Here is a 20,117-nt window from a genome sequence, read left to right on the forward strand (position 1 = left end):
TACAGATGTGGCTGAAAACAAGTAGAAAGTGAGTTCTCCCCTCCAAAACATGTAATGTCTACCAAGAGAAAAATACAATCAGTAACTGTTGTTTCACTAAAAGCCGTTATATAAATTTATAGAAGTAGATCCTTCTTTTAAGGATTTATGAGAAGTGTTGAGGTATGGGTATAGGGATTCTTTCTTTACCCACAGTACCAGCACAGAATATGCCACAGTACATATTCAGGGTAAACACCCCTCTCTGCCTTCTTGCTCAACTTTACATTTGAAGGATTATCTCTCCACGCCTCTTCCATTCTCTATGCAATGTCACGCCAGTGAAATTCCCAGGAAGGGCCACTTTTCACATTGACTCCAGTCCAGTATTTATTTCAGCTCTATCTATTCTGACCTGACACAGCTTTCTCTAGACAGCCATGCGTAATCTCTTCCCTCCCACCTCCTTTCCTGATATTTAGCAGTCACTGAAGTGTAGCACAGTGAATGGGAACATAATATTTAATCTGCTATCTATTAGCCTGCTATTCTTTTAGGTGTGATAAAATAAACAAGGATTTCTAACTGAATCACGAGTCAGCAAATATAGATTAATGCTATATGACTGAATTTCAGTGAAGCAAAAGTTGAAGTGAGCATTTAATATCAAATACCCCTTTTCCTCTCCTTTCCCATTACTATTTTAAGTTATATGTGATAAAAATCCCCATTACTATTTTAAATATTAAGTTTTTTTTTTTTAAAAAAAGAATATAAACACCTGTCTCAGATTTCATCACTGGATCTGAAATTGGGTTACAAAGGCCAGAAAGAATATTACTTATTTTGTTAAGAAAAAAAAGAAAAGAAATAAAAGGAAGTAATGTGCCCAGTGACACATGCAGTAGCCCAGAACAGAACAATATCTACTTCCTGAGTACTATGCCACACACACACACACCAGGAGACAAACTTGGAAAAGAAAGTCCACAAAAGTAATCTATTTTAAAGCTGTTACATACCAATATATATATATATATATTATTGAAGTCTGGTTTTGCTGCAATTGTAACAAACAAGTCAAACAATCTGCTATTCTCTTCCCAAAGAACCATATTTTTTTTTCTTTTCCTAAACCACAGTATAGTTCAGTGAATATCCCAAATACTTTTTCCATGATTATATTTCTACCAGCTGGGGAACTTGACCACCGTCTTTCTCTAAACCTAAGTACTTAGAATCACAAAGTCATTTATGCTGTAAACTTCCTCTGGAGAACACTGAACCCAACCAACTGGCTCAAAGCAGGGGTCAGGGAGAGGAGGATGCTCAGGACTGGGTCTGGTCATGTTTTGAATATCTCCAAGGATGGAGATGCCACAGTCTCCCTGGACAACCTGCTCTAGTGTAAAATCATCCTTACAGTAAAAACTATTTATGTGGCATTTCCCATATTTCACTTTGTGAATCTTGTCATGTCATCAGTGCCACTGAGAAGAGCTTGGCCCCATCCTCTTTATATCATCCCATCAGATATCTATAACATTTGATAAGATAACCCTGAACCTTTTCTTCTCCAGGTTGAACAGCCCCAGCTCTCTCAGCTCCTTATATGTTATATTCTCCAGTCCCTTTATCACCTTCATGGTCCTGCACTGGACTTGCTCCGCTAACTCCATGGCCCTCTAATACTAGGGAACTTAGAATTGGACACAGACCTCCAGATGTGTCCTTCCCAGTGCAGAGGAGAGAGAGAAGATTCCCTCCCTCAACCTGCTGACTACGGTCCCCGTAATACAGCTCAGGATATCATTGGCCTTCTTGATCACAAGGGCACCATGCTGGGCCAAAACCCTCAGATCCTTTTTAGCAAAGCCACTTTCCAGCATATTGGCTGAAGTCCATATATGGGATTATTTCTCCCTAGGTTCAGAGCCTATCATTTCCTTTTGTTGAACTTCACGAAGCTCATTCTCCCATTTATCCAGTGCCAAGGTCCCTCTGAAGAGCTATGCAACCATCTGATGTATCAATCACTTTTCATGTTTTGCATCATCAGCAAGCTGTGTGTGCACCGCCCCATCACTCAGGTCACTAATGAAGACCTTAAACTCAGTATCAACCCCTAGCATAAATCATTAGTGACTGGATTCCAGATAAGCTTCATCCCACTGATCAGAATCCTTTCAGCCCTGCAGTTCAGCCAGTTTTCAGCCAATCTTACTCTCCTGTAGCCTATTCTACAACCTGACTGTCCTCACTGTCATACAGCCTGTACTTAATCAGGTTGTCTATGAGAATGTTATGGGAGTCAGGGTCAAAAGCATATTACAGTAGAGATAAACACCACCCATTCCTCTGTCTGAGAGGGTCTTCATTCACCAAGCCAGTGGTCTTATTGTAGAAGGCTATCAGGTTGGTTAAGCATGATTCTCCTTTCATAAATCTATGCTGACTACTCCCAATTATTTTCTCATTCTTAAGTTTGTAAATGATTTCTAGTAGTACTTGCTCCATCACTTTCCCAGGTATTGAGGTGAGACTGACTGGCCTATGGTTCTTTGGATCCTTCTTCCTATGTTTCTTGAAACTGTGGATAACATTTGCTTTCTTCCAGTCCCCAGGAGCTCTCACATCAACTGCTCTGTTTTTTTCAAAGATAATTGAGAGAGGCCTTGCCAACAGGGGGAGTGACATTGGCCAACTCCCCCAGCACTGGTGGACAAATCTCATTAGGGCGCATGAACTTGTATAGATCCGTTTTGTTAAATCGATCCCTAGCCTGATCCCCCTCTGCCAGGGAGACATCTTCATTGCTTCCGGCTTTCCCACTGCTTCCAGGGTTTGGGAGTCCTGAAGGCTGGTGTCGCCAGGGAAGCCTGAGACAAGGAAGGCACTGAGGACTTCAACCTTTTCTGTGTCCCTTTCACCTTTCTCACAGCACTGTCCTGCAAAAGCTGCATATCTGAGCACCACAACTTTTTCTTAAGTGTCCACTGAATCCAATTACACAAGTTTAGCTATGCTAGGGAAGCTGCTTTCACAACACTGACTGCAAAACAGACATATGTTAAATAGTTAATAGTTAAACAGTCAAATGCTAGCCCACCGTACTTTAAAACAAAGCAAGCATTTCTCTATTTTGTGTCCAATTGTATAACACCCTTTACTTTTCCTCTACTAAAAGACTTTGAGTAGTACAAGAATTCAGCAAACCCAAGGCTTGCCCATGAAACCGTTCACATGGTTTTCACTCTCAGTTATCTTAGAAGGGATTTGCTGGTGAGATATTGCTCCTTTTCTATCCATATTTTTTTTAATAAACACCAAAAGCATAGTGGGAGATTTACAAGTAAATGAGAATAGAAAGTGCCTACCACTAGATCTTAAAAACTAACCCCTGATCATGTAATTCACAGATTCTGAGCAAAGAGACCATTTTTCTGCTAAAGTCAATCTGTGTGTGATGAGGTTTGTAAACATGACTAGGAATATGGGTGAATTAAATAGAACAGACGTGTGTGAGAGGAAAAAGGTAACTAACTGAGCATCAAATTTTTCAACACTTCCATCCATTTTTTTTTAATGTTGATGTTATGATTCTAGTGGGGAGGTTGTTTACTTGTTACATCTTAGGACAGAAGTGTGCTTTAAAGAGGGCTCATCATGCCATTTTTTTTCCTAGGAAATATTTCACACACTTGCCTTCTGCAAGATTTGTCTAACCTAATTGTGCTTTTCAGATGAAAGCTGTAAACTTCTATGAAGTATAGCTGAGACTTGTGAACATAATCTAAAACTCTTCAAAAGCAATGGAAACACTTGATTTGATTTTATTGCCTAAAATAGAATCTCGAAAGAGTTGACATTACCTCTAAAAAATTAAGCAAAGTATACTATATAATCAATTCCTTTTTCTCCCACTAGTTTTGCTTTGGTTACCTAGAATGCAATAATCTAACAGTTCAGGTGCCTTCCAGTCACATTCAAGATGAGGTAAAATGCCATTTTTTCTTGAAATAACATAGGCCAAGACAGTAGGGAGTTAATGTGGAGATCCACCAGAACACAAGTGTCCATTGGTCTGTCAGACAACTAATATATCATTTATATTCTTGCAACTACATTCCCACCGCTCCCCCAGATGATCCAATCTAACTGCCTGCTGACAGAAGCCTCCAAAACACGTCCTTTCTAAAAAGACGTGACATTATAATGTGCCATATGCCTCCTGTGACTTGAGGGAACTTAATAATTTCAGAAATTCCTCAGCACTTCTCTGATCAGCTGGCTGCAAGAAACCCCGAATATCCTATAATATACTCCCCTGGGTGTGCTCTGGCATATTGCCTCATGATTCTTGTAGCAAAGGTGTGCAGCTGTGATCGTGCCACCATCTGGCTGGAGAGTGAGTCCTTCCCTGTCAGTTGTCAGAAGGGGAGGAACAGGAGGGAGTTCCCAGGCTGAACAGAGCATGCTGGAAGATGCACACTGAGCCTTTTCCAGCTGTCAGTAGCTTTTACTGGATCTTCTCTGGTATTGATAACACGTAGCCTCAAAGCTTTCTTCTTTTGATGGGCTCGTGTCAAGTCGTACTTGCACTCTTGTCCTAGAGAACATCCTAATTGTGTCTAGTTATATCTATATTCCCACATTCATCAAAACTCTGCATTCTCCAGGGTGCAGTTTCCAGACTCCTCACGTTAGTTTCAGTCACATAGGTAAAATATGCAATATAATCAGATAACAGGTTTAAAATGATTCCTGTGCATTTGTCCATTTTCCTTGATATGTGTAATTATCTAGTGATTTTGTAAAGCAAGGAGAAATACAGTACACATGAGCACACACACATATGCACACACAGAACTGTTGACAAAATAGAAAGGTGTGCAAGAAAATAATAAAACAGAAACAGCTTATGCAATGAATGTGATAATATTGGCAGGATATTTACAGATCTGTGTCCAAATCTTGTGTCCTTCTGTATGTGTATTATTTTTACTCCACCTTCTGACTTTGGCCTATGAGCCAATAGAACAAGGTTTTCCCATCATGTGGGATGGCTTACTTAGTTCATTATACACAGGAGAAAGATGAAATGAACTCTCGCACTTTCTGTACACTGGGAGCCAGCCCCGTGACAGCAGGACTGTGTCACAAGAGTAAAACCAATCCAGTTTGAGAGTAGGGATCCAGTGAACAAGACCAAAGGGCGAAGTGAGGAGATGGCAATCCCATCAAGGTCTGGGCATGTCCTCATGGTGATATCAAGCCCACCTTAAATAAGAGAGGGAAGGGCAGAAGGAAGACCTGTGCAGAAACCAGCACAGCAGGGCAGAGCAGCAGAGCTTGCTAGAGGCTTATTTTGAATTGCCAGAGGCAACTGAGATCTTAACGACCATTTCTTCTCAACCAACTTGAGCAGGCTTCAAAATCCAGGATAGCCCTCATGAGGCCTGAAACAAAGCTGACCCCCATGGAGGACTCTGTTTTTGCAGTTGCGGTACTACAGGTATCCGAATTACGACTTCAAGAGCTTGTCAAACTATCTCTGCATGGCTGCAGGCCATGTAAGTCAGGCAGCAGAGCTGAACTACCATGGGGGACACAGGTCATTAGTCACGGCCATGGTCACTGGGCAGGAACAAGTTATTTATCCTTCTAGTTTTCTCCCCCTCCAGAGTGAGGTAGGCAGAGTAATGACTAGAGAAGTGCTGTCAAAAGCAGCTCAGACAGTCCTGGGGTTGGGAACCTTGGAAATAGGGCCAGAGAGAGAAAGCAGACCTTGATGCACTATGATTTTTTTTTTTACATGCTAGGATCCTGTAACTCCTCCTAAAATAATGCAGCTTGCAATTTTCTAGGGTCTACCATAATGCATAGGCTTGCCTCTGGTAAGAAAATTCACATGACTTAATAATTTTGCTTGAGGTTTAGGTAAGAAAACAGGATGTAGACCTTATTGCAAATACTTAAGTGGAGGCTTTCTTCTCCCTTTCCTTTTGCCATTTGGGCAAAATAAAATGTCTTCCTCCATTTAAATATCATCATTTCACTAGAGTGTAAACACCAAGGATATGTATCAGTCACAGGAGACAAAATTAATTGCACCCTAAGACTTAAAAGGTGTCATTTCTTGTTAGAGAGTGGTGCCTTTCATTCAGTTCTTTTAAGGAATTTCCGTGGAGTGCATCAGTCTGACTCTCTAAGTATAACATAACCATGCCTATTAAATAGAGAATCTCTTCTTCTTTAGAAGCATTCACCAAAAATCCATTGCACCACAGCCATTATGTCATTATTATGCTTGCATCACCTTTATTACTCATCAACGACAATTGTACCATTAAGCAAAAAACAAACAAACACAAGGGCAGAGATCTCAAGGACCTCTGAAATACAATAATTGTATGGTACTTTGTACTGATCCAATTTGCTGGAAAAAATCAAATAAAAGCAAAATTATTATTCTGCTTCATCAAGCTAAAAGAAACATCCTCTAAAAGTTCATCTGTCATGTATAATAACTTATTTTGCTTAGTACACTATGTCTACTGGTAAAAATTCAACAACGGATTTGGGCATGCTCTGTAGCATCTCAGACTCACAATAGTATTCGGTGGTATCAATATATATTTATGAACAGGATACAGTTAAGAGGCACAAAAGCATTTAAAGAGACAGTACCATATCTGTAAAGATATTGGATGTTTAAATTCTTTTAAGGATTATCATTCCCACTGATATCACTGAGCCCAAATACCATGAAGAATCTGAGGGATATTTTTAAGCAATGATTTTTTTTTTTTGCAATAGTATCTATAGATTAGAAAAGGCTCTCTGAACAATATGCCATGCCCAAAGCAGAGGGAGAGATAGGGACTGCACTGAATAGAATCAGCAGGTAAGCATTATAGATAAATGAGCGTCTTAAATCCTCTTTTTTTCAAACTCCAGCCGCCTATTTTCACAAATGCACATATAAGCACACATAAAAAAATAAATAAACAAAATGGCATCAAGAGAACCTTTCTCCCAAATGAAAAGTTGCTTCTTTCACTGTGATAACTACAGAAAATATCTGAGCAAAAATCCAGCCTTATGGCATGATAGAAAGGACATATCAAACCGAAAAACTGAAGGCCCTTCTTCAAGAAAATGTGTTTGAAGTCACACAAGACAAATACTCTAAGGACTGTTAGATCCAGGATAAGACATAGAAACAAAGCATCTCTGCAGTAAGTACAGCTAGAGCCATCTAAATATACGTTGACATAGTCTGAGTTCGAATAGCAAGTAAAGAAGTTTTGAAGAGGTATGTGAGGCTTCGGCTGTGAGACTATTGCTGAATGTAGTGGGAGTCATGCTGGTAAAATCCTATCAGCGCTTCATGGAAAGAGAATTCCTGCTAAGAGGCATTTTTTTTTGTGCTTTAAAGTGCTTGTGAAAATTGTTGGATTGATACGCTTCAAGAATGAATGCCTTTGCCCATAGACTCAGCACTGGAAGAGGAAGAGAAGACTCAGACTACAACAGTGCGCGCTTAGAATTATAGGATAGTCCATACGACATGCTCATTCTTCCTTGCCTCTTTCTGCTAAGGCTGATAACAGAAACATATATTACTGTCAGCTCTGGGCTGCAAGGGGATATTTGCACTCCAGTTATCTAGTAGACGCTGCACAAGAAAAAAAATTCAGGTACTATTTCATTTCACTCCCCAAACCCGGAGATGAGAAATGAAAAGCTCTTTAAACAGCTGACATGCTCCTGATTTTCCCAACTAACCTGCACTAGTCTGCAAAGAATATATAGCCATATATAGCCATAGCAGTCACAGTGGATTGTATAAACTCACTGGAGCTGGCTTTCGCATAGGTAGTTTGAGGGCTCCTACCAGCGTAGTCATAGCAGGCTGGAATTCACTGGAGGCCATTAACCTCAGGCACTATAGCTTGTGCTGAGCTCCCTGTCATCTCTGTGTGGCGCAGAGCAGCTCTGAGCAAATTACTTGAAAGGTAGTTCAGACATTTCTACACTTGTGTGGAGTCTATACTTGTGACAGAGCACAGCCAGTCCCAGAGCTAAAGCCTTGCATGTGCAAATGAGCCCATGGAAACAAAATTGAAAAGCAGTGACTTAGAAATCTTAGATCCATAAATTTCCCATGGGGACCAGAAGCCTCAGCCCACAAGTTTCGTTGTACTTATGTTAGCTTTGAAAATATTCAGGAAAAGTGCTTTAGTTCTTCCTATGACCATCGGATAGAGCATGAGGGAACACTCTTGCACCTGATTCTGAGAAACTGCTTTGCGCTGGTGAAGATAGAGCTATTTGCTGCTGATCAGCATGTGAAGTGTATAATCTGTGCAGACACTCACTAATATGGCTAAATAAAAGATGGTATTGCCTCTCTAGTCATGAATTCTGCACTCCAACATAGGGTCAAACTCCTCCTGGGTAATCTTATTCTTAATAAAATTTATGAATTCAGTGTAGCCAGCTCATCTAAGAGACCATATGGAACCACAAGGTAAGAAATAGGCGCTGAAAAGAGAAGGAAAAAGGGAAAATATACTTACTTAAAAAAAGGGGGGGATTAATAATAATATTGTAATTCTGTTGACCTGGTTTAAGCTTCATTTTCAGACAGAATGAACTGCTATAGTCTTCTGTTCTACACTCTTGCCCTAAAAACATTTTTAAAAAATTAAAATGGTTAACTGCTGTTTTATCCCTTCCCCGCCCCCCCCCTTTTTTTTTTTTTGATCCTTCTTTGTGAATCTGATATTGTACCATAGAAGCTCATGGTAGCTCGGTTATAATAGCAATAAGCACCGTCTCAAATACAGAGCTTGGCCAATGGTCTCAGAATCTGTTTTAACTTTTTGTTTCTCCTCCAAGCCTTGGTCATTCCCTTTATTTCACAGTTCTATTGGCCTTTCTTTTAATATCTTCATATTCTTCCTTGCTTTACTATTAGAAAGCATATGCAGACATTCGAGAAAAAGAACAGTTTGCCTGACTAGTATTGCTGACTGGAGTTGATTTATGGCTGCCAGAGAATTATACATCAAATGATATATGGGACACAGATGAACAATGGGATTTAGACTAATGGTATGGCTCAGGCATAAAGGTAGGTGACAACAGAACTAGGTGGCATTCTGCAACTAGTCAGTTGTATATCCACCAGAACTCGCACTAGAAACTTTCCTACTATTTTTAAACCTTTTGGCTATTTGGAGATTCCTATTTTTGACTTACAGTTCAAGTCATTTCCATAGAATCTATGCAAAATATAGCTTTGAAATTTATTCCACCCTCCTGACTCCCAGCTTCAATGATTCCATCATCTGTGATGTATATTTAACTCAGCCTCCTATCCCCTCCCCTTAGCAGGAAATATTCCCTTTCCCTCTGGGAATATCTTGTACAATTTTTCACATCCTGAATACCAAAGAGGATCTCCATCTTTTAACTACAAGTCCTCCTTAAAGCACTTCTTTGTCTCTTTCATCAGCAATTTATCAGCCATCAATTCTTCCTATATACAAAATGGTTGGGAACAGGGAGAGGGAATAGGATCCTTCTCCAGACTAGAAAGGCAGCATCTTATAAACTAAAATCAGCATCTGATAAACTATTTTTTCCTCCTTTTAATCAATACCATATCACATGCTGCAAGGAAATAATCAACTCTGATGCAGGATGCTCACTGCACTACTGAGGGGTGCATGATGTGGCTTTCACATAAGACACAAGGCTCTGCTGACATAAAACATGCTGTTCTATCACCAGCAGTCCTGTGGAGCAAGGCTCTCTTACAAAGTCATCCATATGAGACTACACTCACATCAGGAACTAATTGGCCCAAATAAATGCAGCAGGATTTGACCATAATTATTTAGAATTTTAAATAAGACCACCTATAAAAAAATTAAACAGTAAAGATTATATGTGTTTTGTGCCACACACAATACACCTCAAAAGTGTCAAAAACAACATTCACAGAGATATGAAGCCAAACAGCTGAAAAATTCTCTTAGGTGTTTATTTTTAGGATGGCTATTTTAACTAGACTGGCCAAAGGCTTTTAACACCTCTGACTGCTACATCTGATGAGATATTAATGCCTGAAAAAGAAAATTCCTGCAATCTGAAACACTTATCTGGTGTGGCTCCACGTGCATTTCAGCCTGGACATATGTATGTGCATGTTTTTGTGCATAGATAACAGGCAACATTCACAACTGACAAAATTTAAGTTTTTATATATGCTACTAGTTTGGTCCCCTGTGTGTAATCTGCACAACAGAGTAAGTTGCTGCTTTAAATTTGAACATTTAAATCAACATTTGTGATAAACTTTTACTGTTATTTTATTTACTATTAGGACTAATTCTGTATTTGGTATGCTAAACAGCACAAGAAGAAAGAACAGTCCTGATAAGGCGGTTTTGGTTGTTCTCTAAGAAGATATAAAGACAATACACATTGGGATTGTAGTCATTAGAGATAGGCTAACATGAGTATTGATCTGGTAAATTTTAATCCAAGGTTTTCCCTGACTAACTATGTTGGTTTAAGGAAAACTATCTCTACTCAACTGTATTTCCCCAAGTACAAGAGCATCAGAGATAACACAGAGACATGCTCCTGGGATGGAAGAAGAACAAATTTCTTAATGAAATGTGTATCAATTGAATATCAATTACTGTTCCCTAAGGGAAAGTTCCTACAACTCAGATTGTCTCAGATGTGCCCAGTTGCTTCTGCACATTCCTGGGATCTGGAGAGGCAAATATAGAAACAGATGCATATACAAGCTGACATTATTTGCTTTCAGAGGAGAGCGTCCTACCACTACAGTGCTTCTCCAGACACCCAGCCACTTACTGTAGCCAATAAAGAGCTTAGTCCCATAACAGGTAGAAGCAGCTGCAGTGTCTGACATTTGGGTGCATAAATATGCAGGTCCCAATGGAGGAATCTCAAGGATACAGTTCATGGGCAGAGCATGATGGTGAAGTACCATTTGCAGACAGAAAATAATGAGCAAGGGGCTCATTGGGATCCCTTCTGAAATCCTGCTTCTCAGTAAGGTTTAGGTATCTCATTCAGGATCCACAACCCAAACTATTCTCCTCCAAATCAACATACATAACCTGATTTTGAAGGGGCAAAAAAAAAAAAAATTCAGTCTTTTCTTCTAATGCACAGCCAGCTTTTCAGTCAGTAACACAATGTTCAGAAAAATCAAATGGAAGTCTTTTCTATGATTTTCTATGGCTACCTCAGACCAAAGGAATGTAAAATGTCATCTCCCAGGCCACAGTGTTTGCTGGGAACAGAAGTGGGAATTCTGTCTACTGTATCCTACTCAAAGGTGACTGGATGAGTGAAATTCCATTGTCAGTTTATTCAGTAGAAGACAAATATTCCATGACAACAGTCAAATCCACTGATACCTCTTAATTAAATCACTGATTCTGAATAAAGGCAATACACTGGTATGAAAGGATCACCATGGCTATCCCTTTAAATAAAAGAAGACCTGGGACAGATCCATGGCCTTGAGGTCAAGTGGCATTGATTGACTTGTACTCATACTGCTGAATGCTCACACTCTTCCTGGCTTGTTTTGGAGGACTGCAGGAAGCTCAAGAAGAGATCTGAGGAATGAGCAAAGAGTTAAGCAGTATAGATAGTCTGGGGTCTGCTTGAGCTTACTGTCTCACTCCTTTTATGTGAAAGTCTAGACACAACCTAATTGCAACCCATGCAACTCCCCCCAGCCTTCTGGAAAAGAAACTGAAAGCAAAGAAAAACAGGAAGAAAAATAGGTTCCACAGCCAGCTTTATCTGGAATTTCAAAAGAATCACAGTTAAAAGATTCCTTCCACAATTGCAGTAAAGAAGTTCATGCATGAAAACATGCATGACTGTAGTAGGGGATGAATATAATTTCCTTGGATATATTCTTGCAGTTAAAGAGGTAACTTCCCTCTTCCATCTGTAAAGGTAACTTCCCTCTTCCAGCAGGGAGTCTTCAGAACACAAACTATGATGAGTGCACCCATGCCTATTGGTTCCTTGCTACATCCTGCCTTGCCTTGACAAGATTTGCTGCTCTATTGGATGTGGTTCTACTGAGCTGCAAACTCTAGTGGGAAATTGCCCAGTCTGGGATACTGCTGCTGCATCTAACTTCACGGCCAGTAGTTGTTAGCTGCTAAAGTTGGTCTTGAAAAGGTTGTTACTCTCCAGGTTACTCTCCAGGTTCACCGTACACCATGTGTACTTTGTAACTTGTGTTTGTGATTAGACATTGGGGTACTTTTTCCAGCAGGTATTTACCTGTCAGGTTTAGATTAATGTAGATGCTTGCAGACCAAGCCTCTTCTTAGTGCATACACAGAAGATGTTTTTTGGCTATTTGGGGGTGTTTTTGGTCTTTGGGTTTTTTTTTTTTTTAATCAATTTTGATGCATTTTTTTTTCATTCTTAAATGTGATACCATGGTTTTCATTCATGCTTTTTTTTTTAAGCACTTCAGTGCTTGTCAGTTCATGACGGACAAAATAAATAAGCAATAGGCTTGAACATATGGGAAAAAAATGACTCTTGGTGACAAGGAGTTAAAGTATTAAAGTGAATAAGCCATTTTCTGTAACAGTTGTCAGGCTAATTTTCAGTAAATGACTTACTTAGTTCATGTGTTTATTATTCAGATGTGAACCCACTGATTTGCCATGAAAATGACATTGCACCACTGCAATCACAGACTGATCTTTTACAACACAGCCAGTAGCATGGTAGCATGGTAGCATGGTAATTTTTGCCATGCCAAAGGGTAACACATTTCTGGGGTGTTTGGTAGTCAAACTTTCCTGTTTTCTGTCAAGAGTATGATAACCAACACACTTCTTAATATATTTGACATAAGAAACATAGCAATTTTTGCAGATAAATAGTTGGGGTTTTTTTGTTTTTTTGTTTGTTTGTTTATTTATTTTGTATATCTGATTAGTTCTAGCTTATATTTACGCTTTAACTGGTTTTAGGGGATGAAGATGTTAAAAAGTGTAATTAATTTAGTCATCTATAAGGTCAACAACTTATAGAAATTTTAAATCAAGCTGACTTTCCATCATCCCTTCATTTCACGTTGTGATTAAGTCATAGATTATATCATTACATCACAGCGCTGCACATCACAGCACACTTGAGAGTGCCTTAGGTAAGCGCAATGTGTGTTATCATTTCACCATCTCTGATTTCTACAAGCTAGAAAGAATGTCCATTGGCTAGTGTTATAACATAGATGCCTTGCGCTGTCATTAGGCTTTTGTTGAAAAAAAAAAAAGTGAGTAATAGAGAAAGTGCCAACCTTCAATCTGATCTCTCTTTTTTTAAGTCTTTTTAAAAAATGGATATTATTATTTAGAGAGAAAAAAGGACAGCAAACAGGTTTAACTGATGTTTTAACTAAAAGAGAAATGGTGAATCAACTCATAGGACCCCAATTGACTGTCTGCTGTCAACAGAAGTATTCTCAGCGACTTCAATTAGTATCCTATTCTAGTCTTCATATTTACATTTAAAAGTATTCTCTTCCATGCCCTTACATAAATTATTAGGCAATTCTACTTCAATAAAAGATAAGCGTAAGATGAAAAAGTCCCCATTGAATATTTCTCAGTAAGTAGTTAAAAGAAAGACCATTTTGAGACCTGCTACTCTTGTGCTTCTCTCCAACTATCCATTAAGGAGGCAGCGTCTCAACATCTGGTGGTGTTTCATCGCTTACTGAACCAACAAGAACCAGAAATATTCCCCTTTGTTTTTGAAATGATCTTATAAGGCAGCAAGACACCAAAAGAAAGGACTTTTAGTGTACAGCACTGCTGCAAAAAAAAAAAAAAAAAAAAAAAGAGCTAGGCACTAATTTGCTGGGATCTAAACAATTGCGTATTCGTCTGTCATTTTCACCTGTCTATTTTCCTGAATTTTCTAATTCACAGCAGCCAGTTACTAAAAAGTAGTAACTAATGATGAAATGTGTTTATCTGAATGAAACATAGTGTCCCAGTAATATTTTCCTCTCTTTAAAATGTGTTACCTTTGTTTTAAAAAATAATCAAAGAGCTGCTGTTTCTCAGTAATTCAGAATAATAATGAAAATATATTTAATTATTTTATAATCAGTGGTATTAAACAATGTGGTCTATCCATTTGGTTTTTCAGGAACATTAGGGTTTTTTTGGATATTTTAAAATGCCTATGGTGGTCTAGGGTAAACCAGTGTAAACAATTTGAAAGAAGAAAAGTTACATGAATGAGTGGTGCCCCAGCTATCTTGATCCACAATGTCTTTTATGTCCTATAATGTCTTTCTAGGAAACAAATATTAATTTAAAATTATTCAAAAGCACATAGCACATCCCTATTTTAAGGCATTCTTCCTTCAGACATCTTTTATGATTAAAAAACCTTCAATATATTGTTTAAAAACACAAAAGAGTGCTATAAATCAAGTAATCATTTAACTTTTTATCCGATTTAGAATATCACTGTTGTTCAATAAACCATATCACCCAAAAAGATCTTGAACAAATTAAAAAGTATTATAAACTGAAACAATTTGTCTTATGGCTGCAATAAAGTCTCAGTGCAAAAAAAAATCTCTATAATACCTAATTCCATGTAAGATAAGTTCACTATGATCTCTTTGCATCTACAAGTATTATTCTTTAAAAGGAAATAGAGAATATTATATAAAACAAAGTACTTTCTATTTTAAACAAAATTCAATATAGAATTGAATATTGAATATATATTCAATAATAAAGTTTTCACTGGTGTGAAGTTCCAAATCACATGTCTTAGCTGTCTATTTTAGAACTCTAAGGTACAAAATACCCTGCAGAGGGACACAAGGAAACCCTCCAAAACCTTCGTCACAGTACACAGAGTTCAGAGGGGCACAATTCTGGAAACAACAACAACAAAAAACAAACAAACAAACAAAAAAACACTCAAAACCTAAAAGCATGTTTATCATTTCAAACTGCTGCAGGGCAACCTGCTCTTGAAGGTGATTTCTCAAAAAGGCAAAAAAAAAAAAAAAAAGAAATGTCGGATTCATCTCCATCAAGGTCTCATGGGTGTCAGCAGGTGGAGGCTTCATGCTGGAAGCAGGAAAAAGCCATGAGATTTAGAGGGGAGCAATGTCTGCCAAGTAATGCAGCATGTGTAGTGCTTCAGTAGTGCAGCGTCATACACACTGTCTCTGCTCTGCCCACCTGAGCATCAGATGAACAAAGTATAAATCTGTCTTCTGCCTTTTTCACAAAATGGTTTTAGACATGCTCTGGAGAGCAATAAAGGAGCTGTCTTTATGTTTTCTTATATAAAGAGACTGCTACATTTCCTGGTTTTGTTTGAGCTACAAGGGATGAAGCAGACTTCTTTTATTGTTCGTCACATATAAAGCACAGGAAGATGAAATCTTTAATGAATGGTACCTTGCTTAATGCAGAACAATTTCTGCCTTCATTTGTATTCACAAAAACTTCACTGATACTCACGCAAGTGCACAAAATGAAGGTGAGAGCCTAATGCATTTTTTTTTACAATAAACTAATCTTAGTTCCAATCGAGGAAGTTAAAAAGCACTTTAAAAAACTATTCGAAAATTAATATTTTAGGGTTACCTGACAGAAGGCAGAAGGGTTTTTTTTTTTTTTTTTTACTTTGTCAGCTTTTGAATATTTTGATATGAAAGCTATACTAATCTCCTCCTCACTTATGCATTATAATCAGCTTCAAATTTGTTTCAAATTTTGCAGTTCTTACATGTGGAACAGAGGGAAGAAACTGACTGGGAATTTAATTAAATACTTTACTCATTGGCATGTGAGTTCCTCCTTTCCTACTAGTTGTATTCACAGGCTAAAATATTGTCATTTGTTCCTCATATTATCAACTTCCATGGCCCAACTAACAAGAGTCAAAAATATTTAAAAAATGTAGTTTTGGCCACGAAAGCCGATAGATATGAATCCCAATGTAAATTGGCATTGGATATGTTGGGGAAGGAAACACTTAATTCTTTTTCAAAGTAAGACTGCTTTCTGAACTTTGAATTGACATAAAAGAGTCAGTTTTGATGGAACTGTAGAGCTCTCCAAAACCTCCAAATATTTACAGTGAACACTTCTCTTCAAGTTCTTTTCACCTAAACCCACAAAATATTCTGTGCTCATTTCCACAGGAGTTTAAAGAATGACAGCAATGGAAATTTGCTCCAAATAGTAATGGTTGAGAAAGAAGGCTCCAACCTACAGGCTTGCTTGCATTGGAAGCACTGAGATGACTCGTTGAGTCCTTAGGCCAGATTATGAGAGAGAAAAAGGAAGTCTTTAAAGGCGCAAGCAGAATATGGTTTTACAAGTTCATAGTGGTCCTGAGAATTTGGTCCTTATCACTTAGTATTAGCAGAGAAAAGTCTGCTGTATGAATAATCTCTCCTGCCTCCTCTTTGTAGGTGAAAAGGCTTTACTTTCTTCCAGCCAGATGTAATATCTTTCATTTAGACACTGCTTTAAAGAAAACGGCACTTCAGCACTGGAGTGTTGAGTAAAAGTGGTCTACATGGCTTAAAAATTTCAGGAATCAGTCATTTCAACTGCTTTTAGTGTGGAATCTGGAATCCTCTATAAATCTGAAGGTCTTCAGAAACACCCCCTAACTTAACATTATTATCGTGCACATATATATTTGAGAAAAAAGACTCTAAAGTTCTAAACCCTAATTACCTACACTGCTCTCAATTCTTCCCATGAAACAACTGATGTGCATGAATCTATCACACCAGAAAACTTAAGTTACAGAAAACAGAATCAGAACCCAGAGGTAAAACTCTCAAGAACATTATTTATCTAAGATGATAAGAATTAATTTTTCAGCAGTCTTAAAGAAACTTACCTTTAAAATTTGGTCTGATTCTAGCATCATACCCCGATGTCCTTCCCATCAATTTGTCCAAAAAATCTGAAGGAGACAGGGTCTGTGAGGGGGATTTTCCAGATCTTGAATCATGTTCTTTACAGAAAGTCGTCCTAAATAAATCATTAGCCACCATTAGCTACTATTTAGCTTGCATCACCTTCAGTTCATGGGGAAATTAAAACATTTTAAATAAAATGATCTCTTTTCAGTGAATGTGTTTTCACTATTTTTCTTTAGAAAACTTTTATTAGAAATAAAAATAACCTTCAAGTAGTAGATACAGACCACATATTTCGCTCTTCAGAAAAAGTCGGCTTTAAAAAGAAATACATTATATCTATAGAATATTAGAAGATTCAGTTTACTCTTTATCTTAAACTGTAAATCAATCTTATAGGGACTTTGACATCCTATGTCATATTGTTGCTTAATTTTTGTGTCTGCTGTTCAAACTATATTTATTAGAAACCTGATGTAAAGTGCCCTCAAACTTTCAGGCAATGGCAGGTAGAATTCACTAAGGAACTGTAAAAATTACTGATTTTGTTAATATTGGGAAGGAGATGGATATGGTGTTCTTTACAAATGCCACCCAATAAAGATATAAATTATGTGAGTCCAAGTCTGGATTCTTCACCAGCTGTGTGAACAGGTTTCCAGAATCAGGCCCATCTGATCTTTTACCATTGAACATCATGTAATGAAAATAACCTTTATTGTCTTTAGCTGGTATTTGTATGCAAGCTCTTAGAACATATCTCTGTTTTCAGGTTTTAAGAGTAAACGTCTCACACCATGCAATGAGTTTGTGCATATAGCATGTTAGCTACTGCAAGCATATTAGATGTTACATAGAAATAATGTGGGTGTTTCCCTAGGTTGTTCTCTAGGTAAATTAGAATGAAATGAACATATTTGATCTGCAGTGTCTTAGATTTCATCAGGAACTTCATTATGTTGATATATGAACAGCCAATTTTACTGTTCTACCTTTCAACATAATCTTTTATCTATATTAAAAGTAATTCTATCACTTTGCCTATTGAAAGTAATTTTATCACTGTCTTTGCATCACTACTCTGTTTAAATATTTGCCCAACAGGAACCACTCAGTTTCAGGAGTATTTCTTGCTCTTCTGTTTCAGTATTACTCTATGTTTGTCTGTGTGCGTGTGTGTGCATGGGCATGTGTGTGCATCAATGCATAAGTGTAAGCAAATTAGATATACAGGTGATTAAATGAAATTCAAAACAAATGTCAGATACTTAATTCTTTCATAAAAGCATCAAAAATGCTAAAATGCAATGTAATAGTAAAATTCTATGATGTGATCCCCCATCTTTCAGGTACCATTTAGAGGGGGTGGTTGCTTCTTTTTGCTTTTGTCAATTACAAGGTACCATGATGATACCTTTAATTTTTTACTATGTAATAAGATATATTCTGCATTTAGACAGTACAGATACTAAGATAATAAAAACTGCAGAACAACTATTATGTTTACTTGGAATGGTCCAATACAAATTACTTCTCTTTTAATTTGAAACCGACTAGTTATGAGTTGTGTGGGGATTCCAAACTTGTGAATATAAACACTATTTCACTCTGGACTTCTATATATATCATTACACATACAAATACACTTTACATACATGTACACATGGATACACAGTTCCATACAATATAGCAACAAAACTCATCTGAAACAATGCTTTTGTTATTTAGACCAAATTGTTTGCTTTATATAAAGTCAATAATTGAAATAAGATTTCACCAAATTAAAAAGGAAAAAAATGAAAGAAAAAGAAATAACACTGACATGTACTGATACTTTAAGTAATCCTGGGCTGATTCAGGGGGTTCCCAAAATCAGAGGACTGGTTCCCTTATTTGAAGTAATTACATTCCCGACAAAACTGGTTCAATCATTCCCAAAGCTCAAAGAGTAGAGAATCCAAGCAACTTCCTAAATAACCTTCAGTGGGAACAGAGAGATTAAATTTAATTGAGAAAAAAATAGCTATATTAATATTCAGTGAAAAGGCATGTTTTGGAATCAGAGAAATGGAAAACAGATTACCCAAACTTGAGATTCTTTTTTGTGTTTGTTACCAAGCAACGAATCTCTCTAAGTGTAAAAGGAACAGCTTATATGAAATGAACATGAAATACTCTCAAATACAGCAAAGAAATGAGGTTAACATGATGCTGCTTCTTTACAGCTATGGTTCCCAAACCTCTTGATAAATATCACCAGATAGAGTTGCATCACCTACCTGAAATGGTTTGTCTCTAAGAAAAATGCAAACAAGGTTGTCAAAATTTTCACTAGCTGTCGGTTCATTCCTCCTGCTTTCTGTGACGATTTGGAAAATATCCCAGAAACAATTCCAGAGAGATGCAGGGAAAAAAAAAAGGAAAAAGTAAAAAGAAGAAGAAGAAAAAAGTATGCTGGTGCTGCCTAGATTCCTGAATTCGGCAATAATTCGTATCTCTGGAGTGGCAGGAAAAGGCTGGATGGCTGGATGGCTGGATGCCTACAGGCTGGGGGTAGAGGAGAGGTGCCAGTCCTCGGAATCATGGTCAGGTCAAGCCTAGGCTCATCTCCAGCAGCCAGCACGGCACGAGCAGAGCATCAGTCTCCCCTGCCTCGCTCTTACTGGATGACGGAGGGAAAAAAATAATTAAAAAAAGAGGAAAGAAGAAGGAGAGGGCACCCTACTACCCCAAGAGGACCACGCAAAAGGGAACAGCGCAGAGAGCAGTCTGCAGTCGGTGTGTTTTGCTTTTCAAAAGAGTATGTGTGAGTGCTGGTGGTGGCTACTGGGCGGGTCTTTTCCTTTTCTTTTTGGTTGGGTTTCCCTCCTTCCCTCGCCCTGCGGCCGCCCCGGCGCCTGTGCCGGAATGAGGCGGGCGGCCACGCGCCGCGCTATAAATTCAGCACCCGGACAGCTCCGCGCCGCGCCTGCGCATGCGCCCCGCGGAGGGGCGGGTGCGTGGGTGTGCGTGTCCGTGTCCGTGGGTGTGCGTGTGTGTGCGTGTTTGTGTGTGTGTGTGCGTGCGTGCGTGTGTGTGTGTGCGTGTTTGTGCGTGTGTGTGTGTGCGTGTGCGTGCGTGT

At 38.3% G+C, this 20,117-nt stretch overlaps 1 protein-coding gene across 4 annotated transcripts in view; it reads right to left on the reverse strand.

The window, feature by feature from the left end:
• GLRA2 (glycine receptor alpha 2) overlaps positions 1 to 19,772 on the reverse strand; it is a 120,977-nt gene extending 101,205 nt beyond the window's left edge. The window contains exons 1-2 of one of the 4 annotated variants that reach the window (XM_088520210.1): positions 19,276 to 19,772; positions 16,975 to 17,108 (exon numbers count right to left, since the gene is read on the reverse strand). In XM_088520210.1, the coding sequence (XP_088376336.1) occupies positions 16,975 to 17,108; positions 19,276 to 19,343 (202 nt within the window). In that variant the 5' untranslated portion in view covers positions 19,344 to 19,772. The remainder of the gene's footprint in view (positions 1 to 16,974; positions 17,109 to 19,275) is intronic. The other 3 variants (XM_010215785.2, XM_010215783.2, XM_088520209.1) reach the window with 3 other exon arrangements.
• Positions 19,773 to 20,117: the final 345 nt, after the last annotated feature.

The sequence above is a fragment of the Tinamus guttatus genome, unplaced genomic scaffold (assembly GCF_059628265.1).
Source record: "Tinamus guttatus ecotype Peru unplaced genomic scaffold, ASM5962826v1 Tinamus_guttatus_pri_ptg000083l, whole genome shotgun sequence".
Lineage (NCBI taxonomy): Eukaryota > Metazoa > Chordata > Aves > Tinamiformes > Tinamidae > Tinamus > Tinamus guttatus.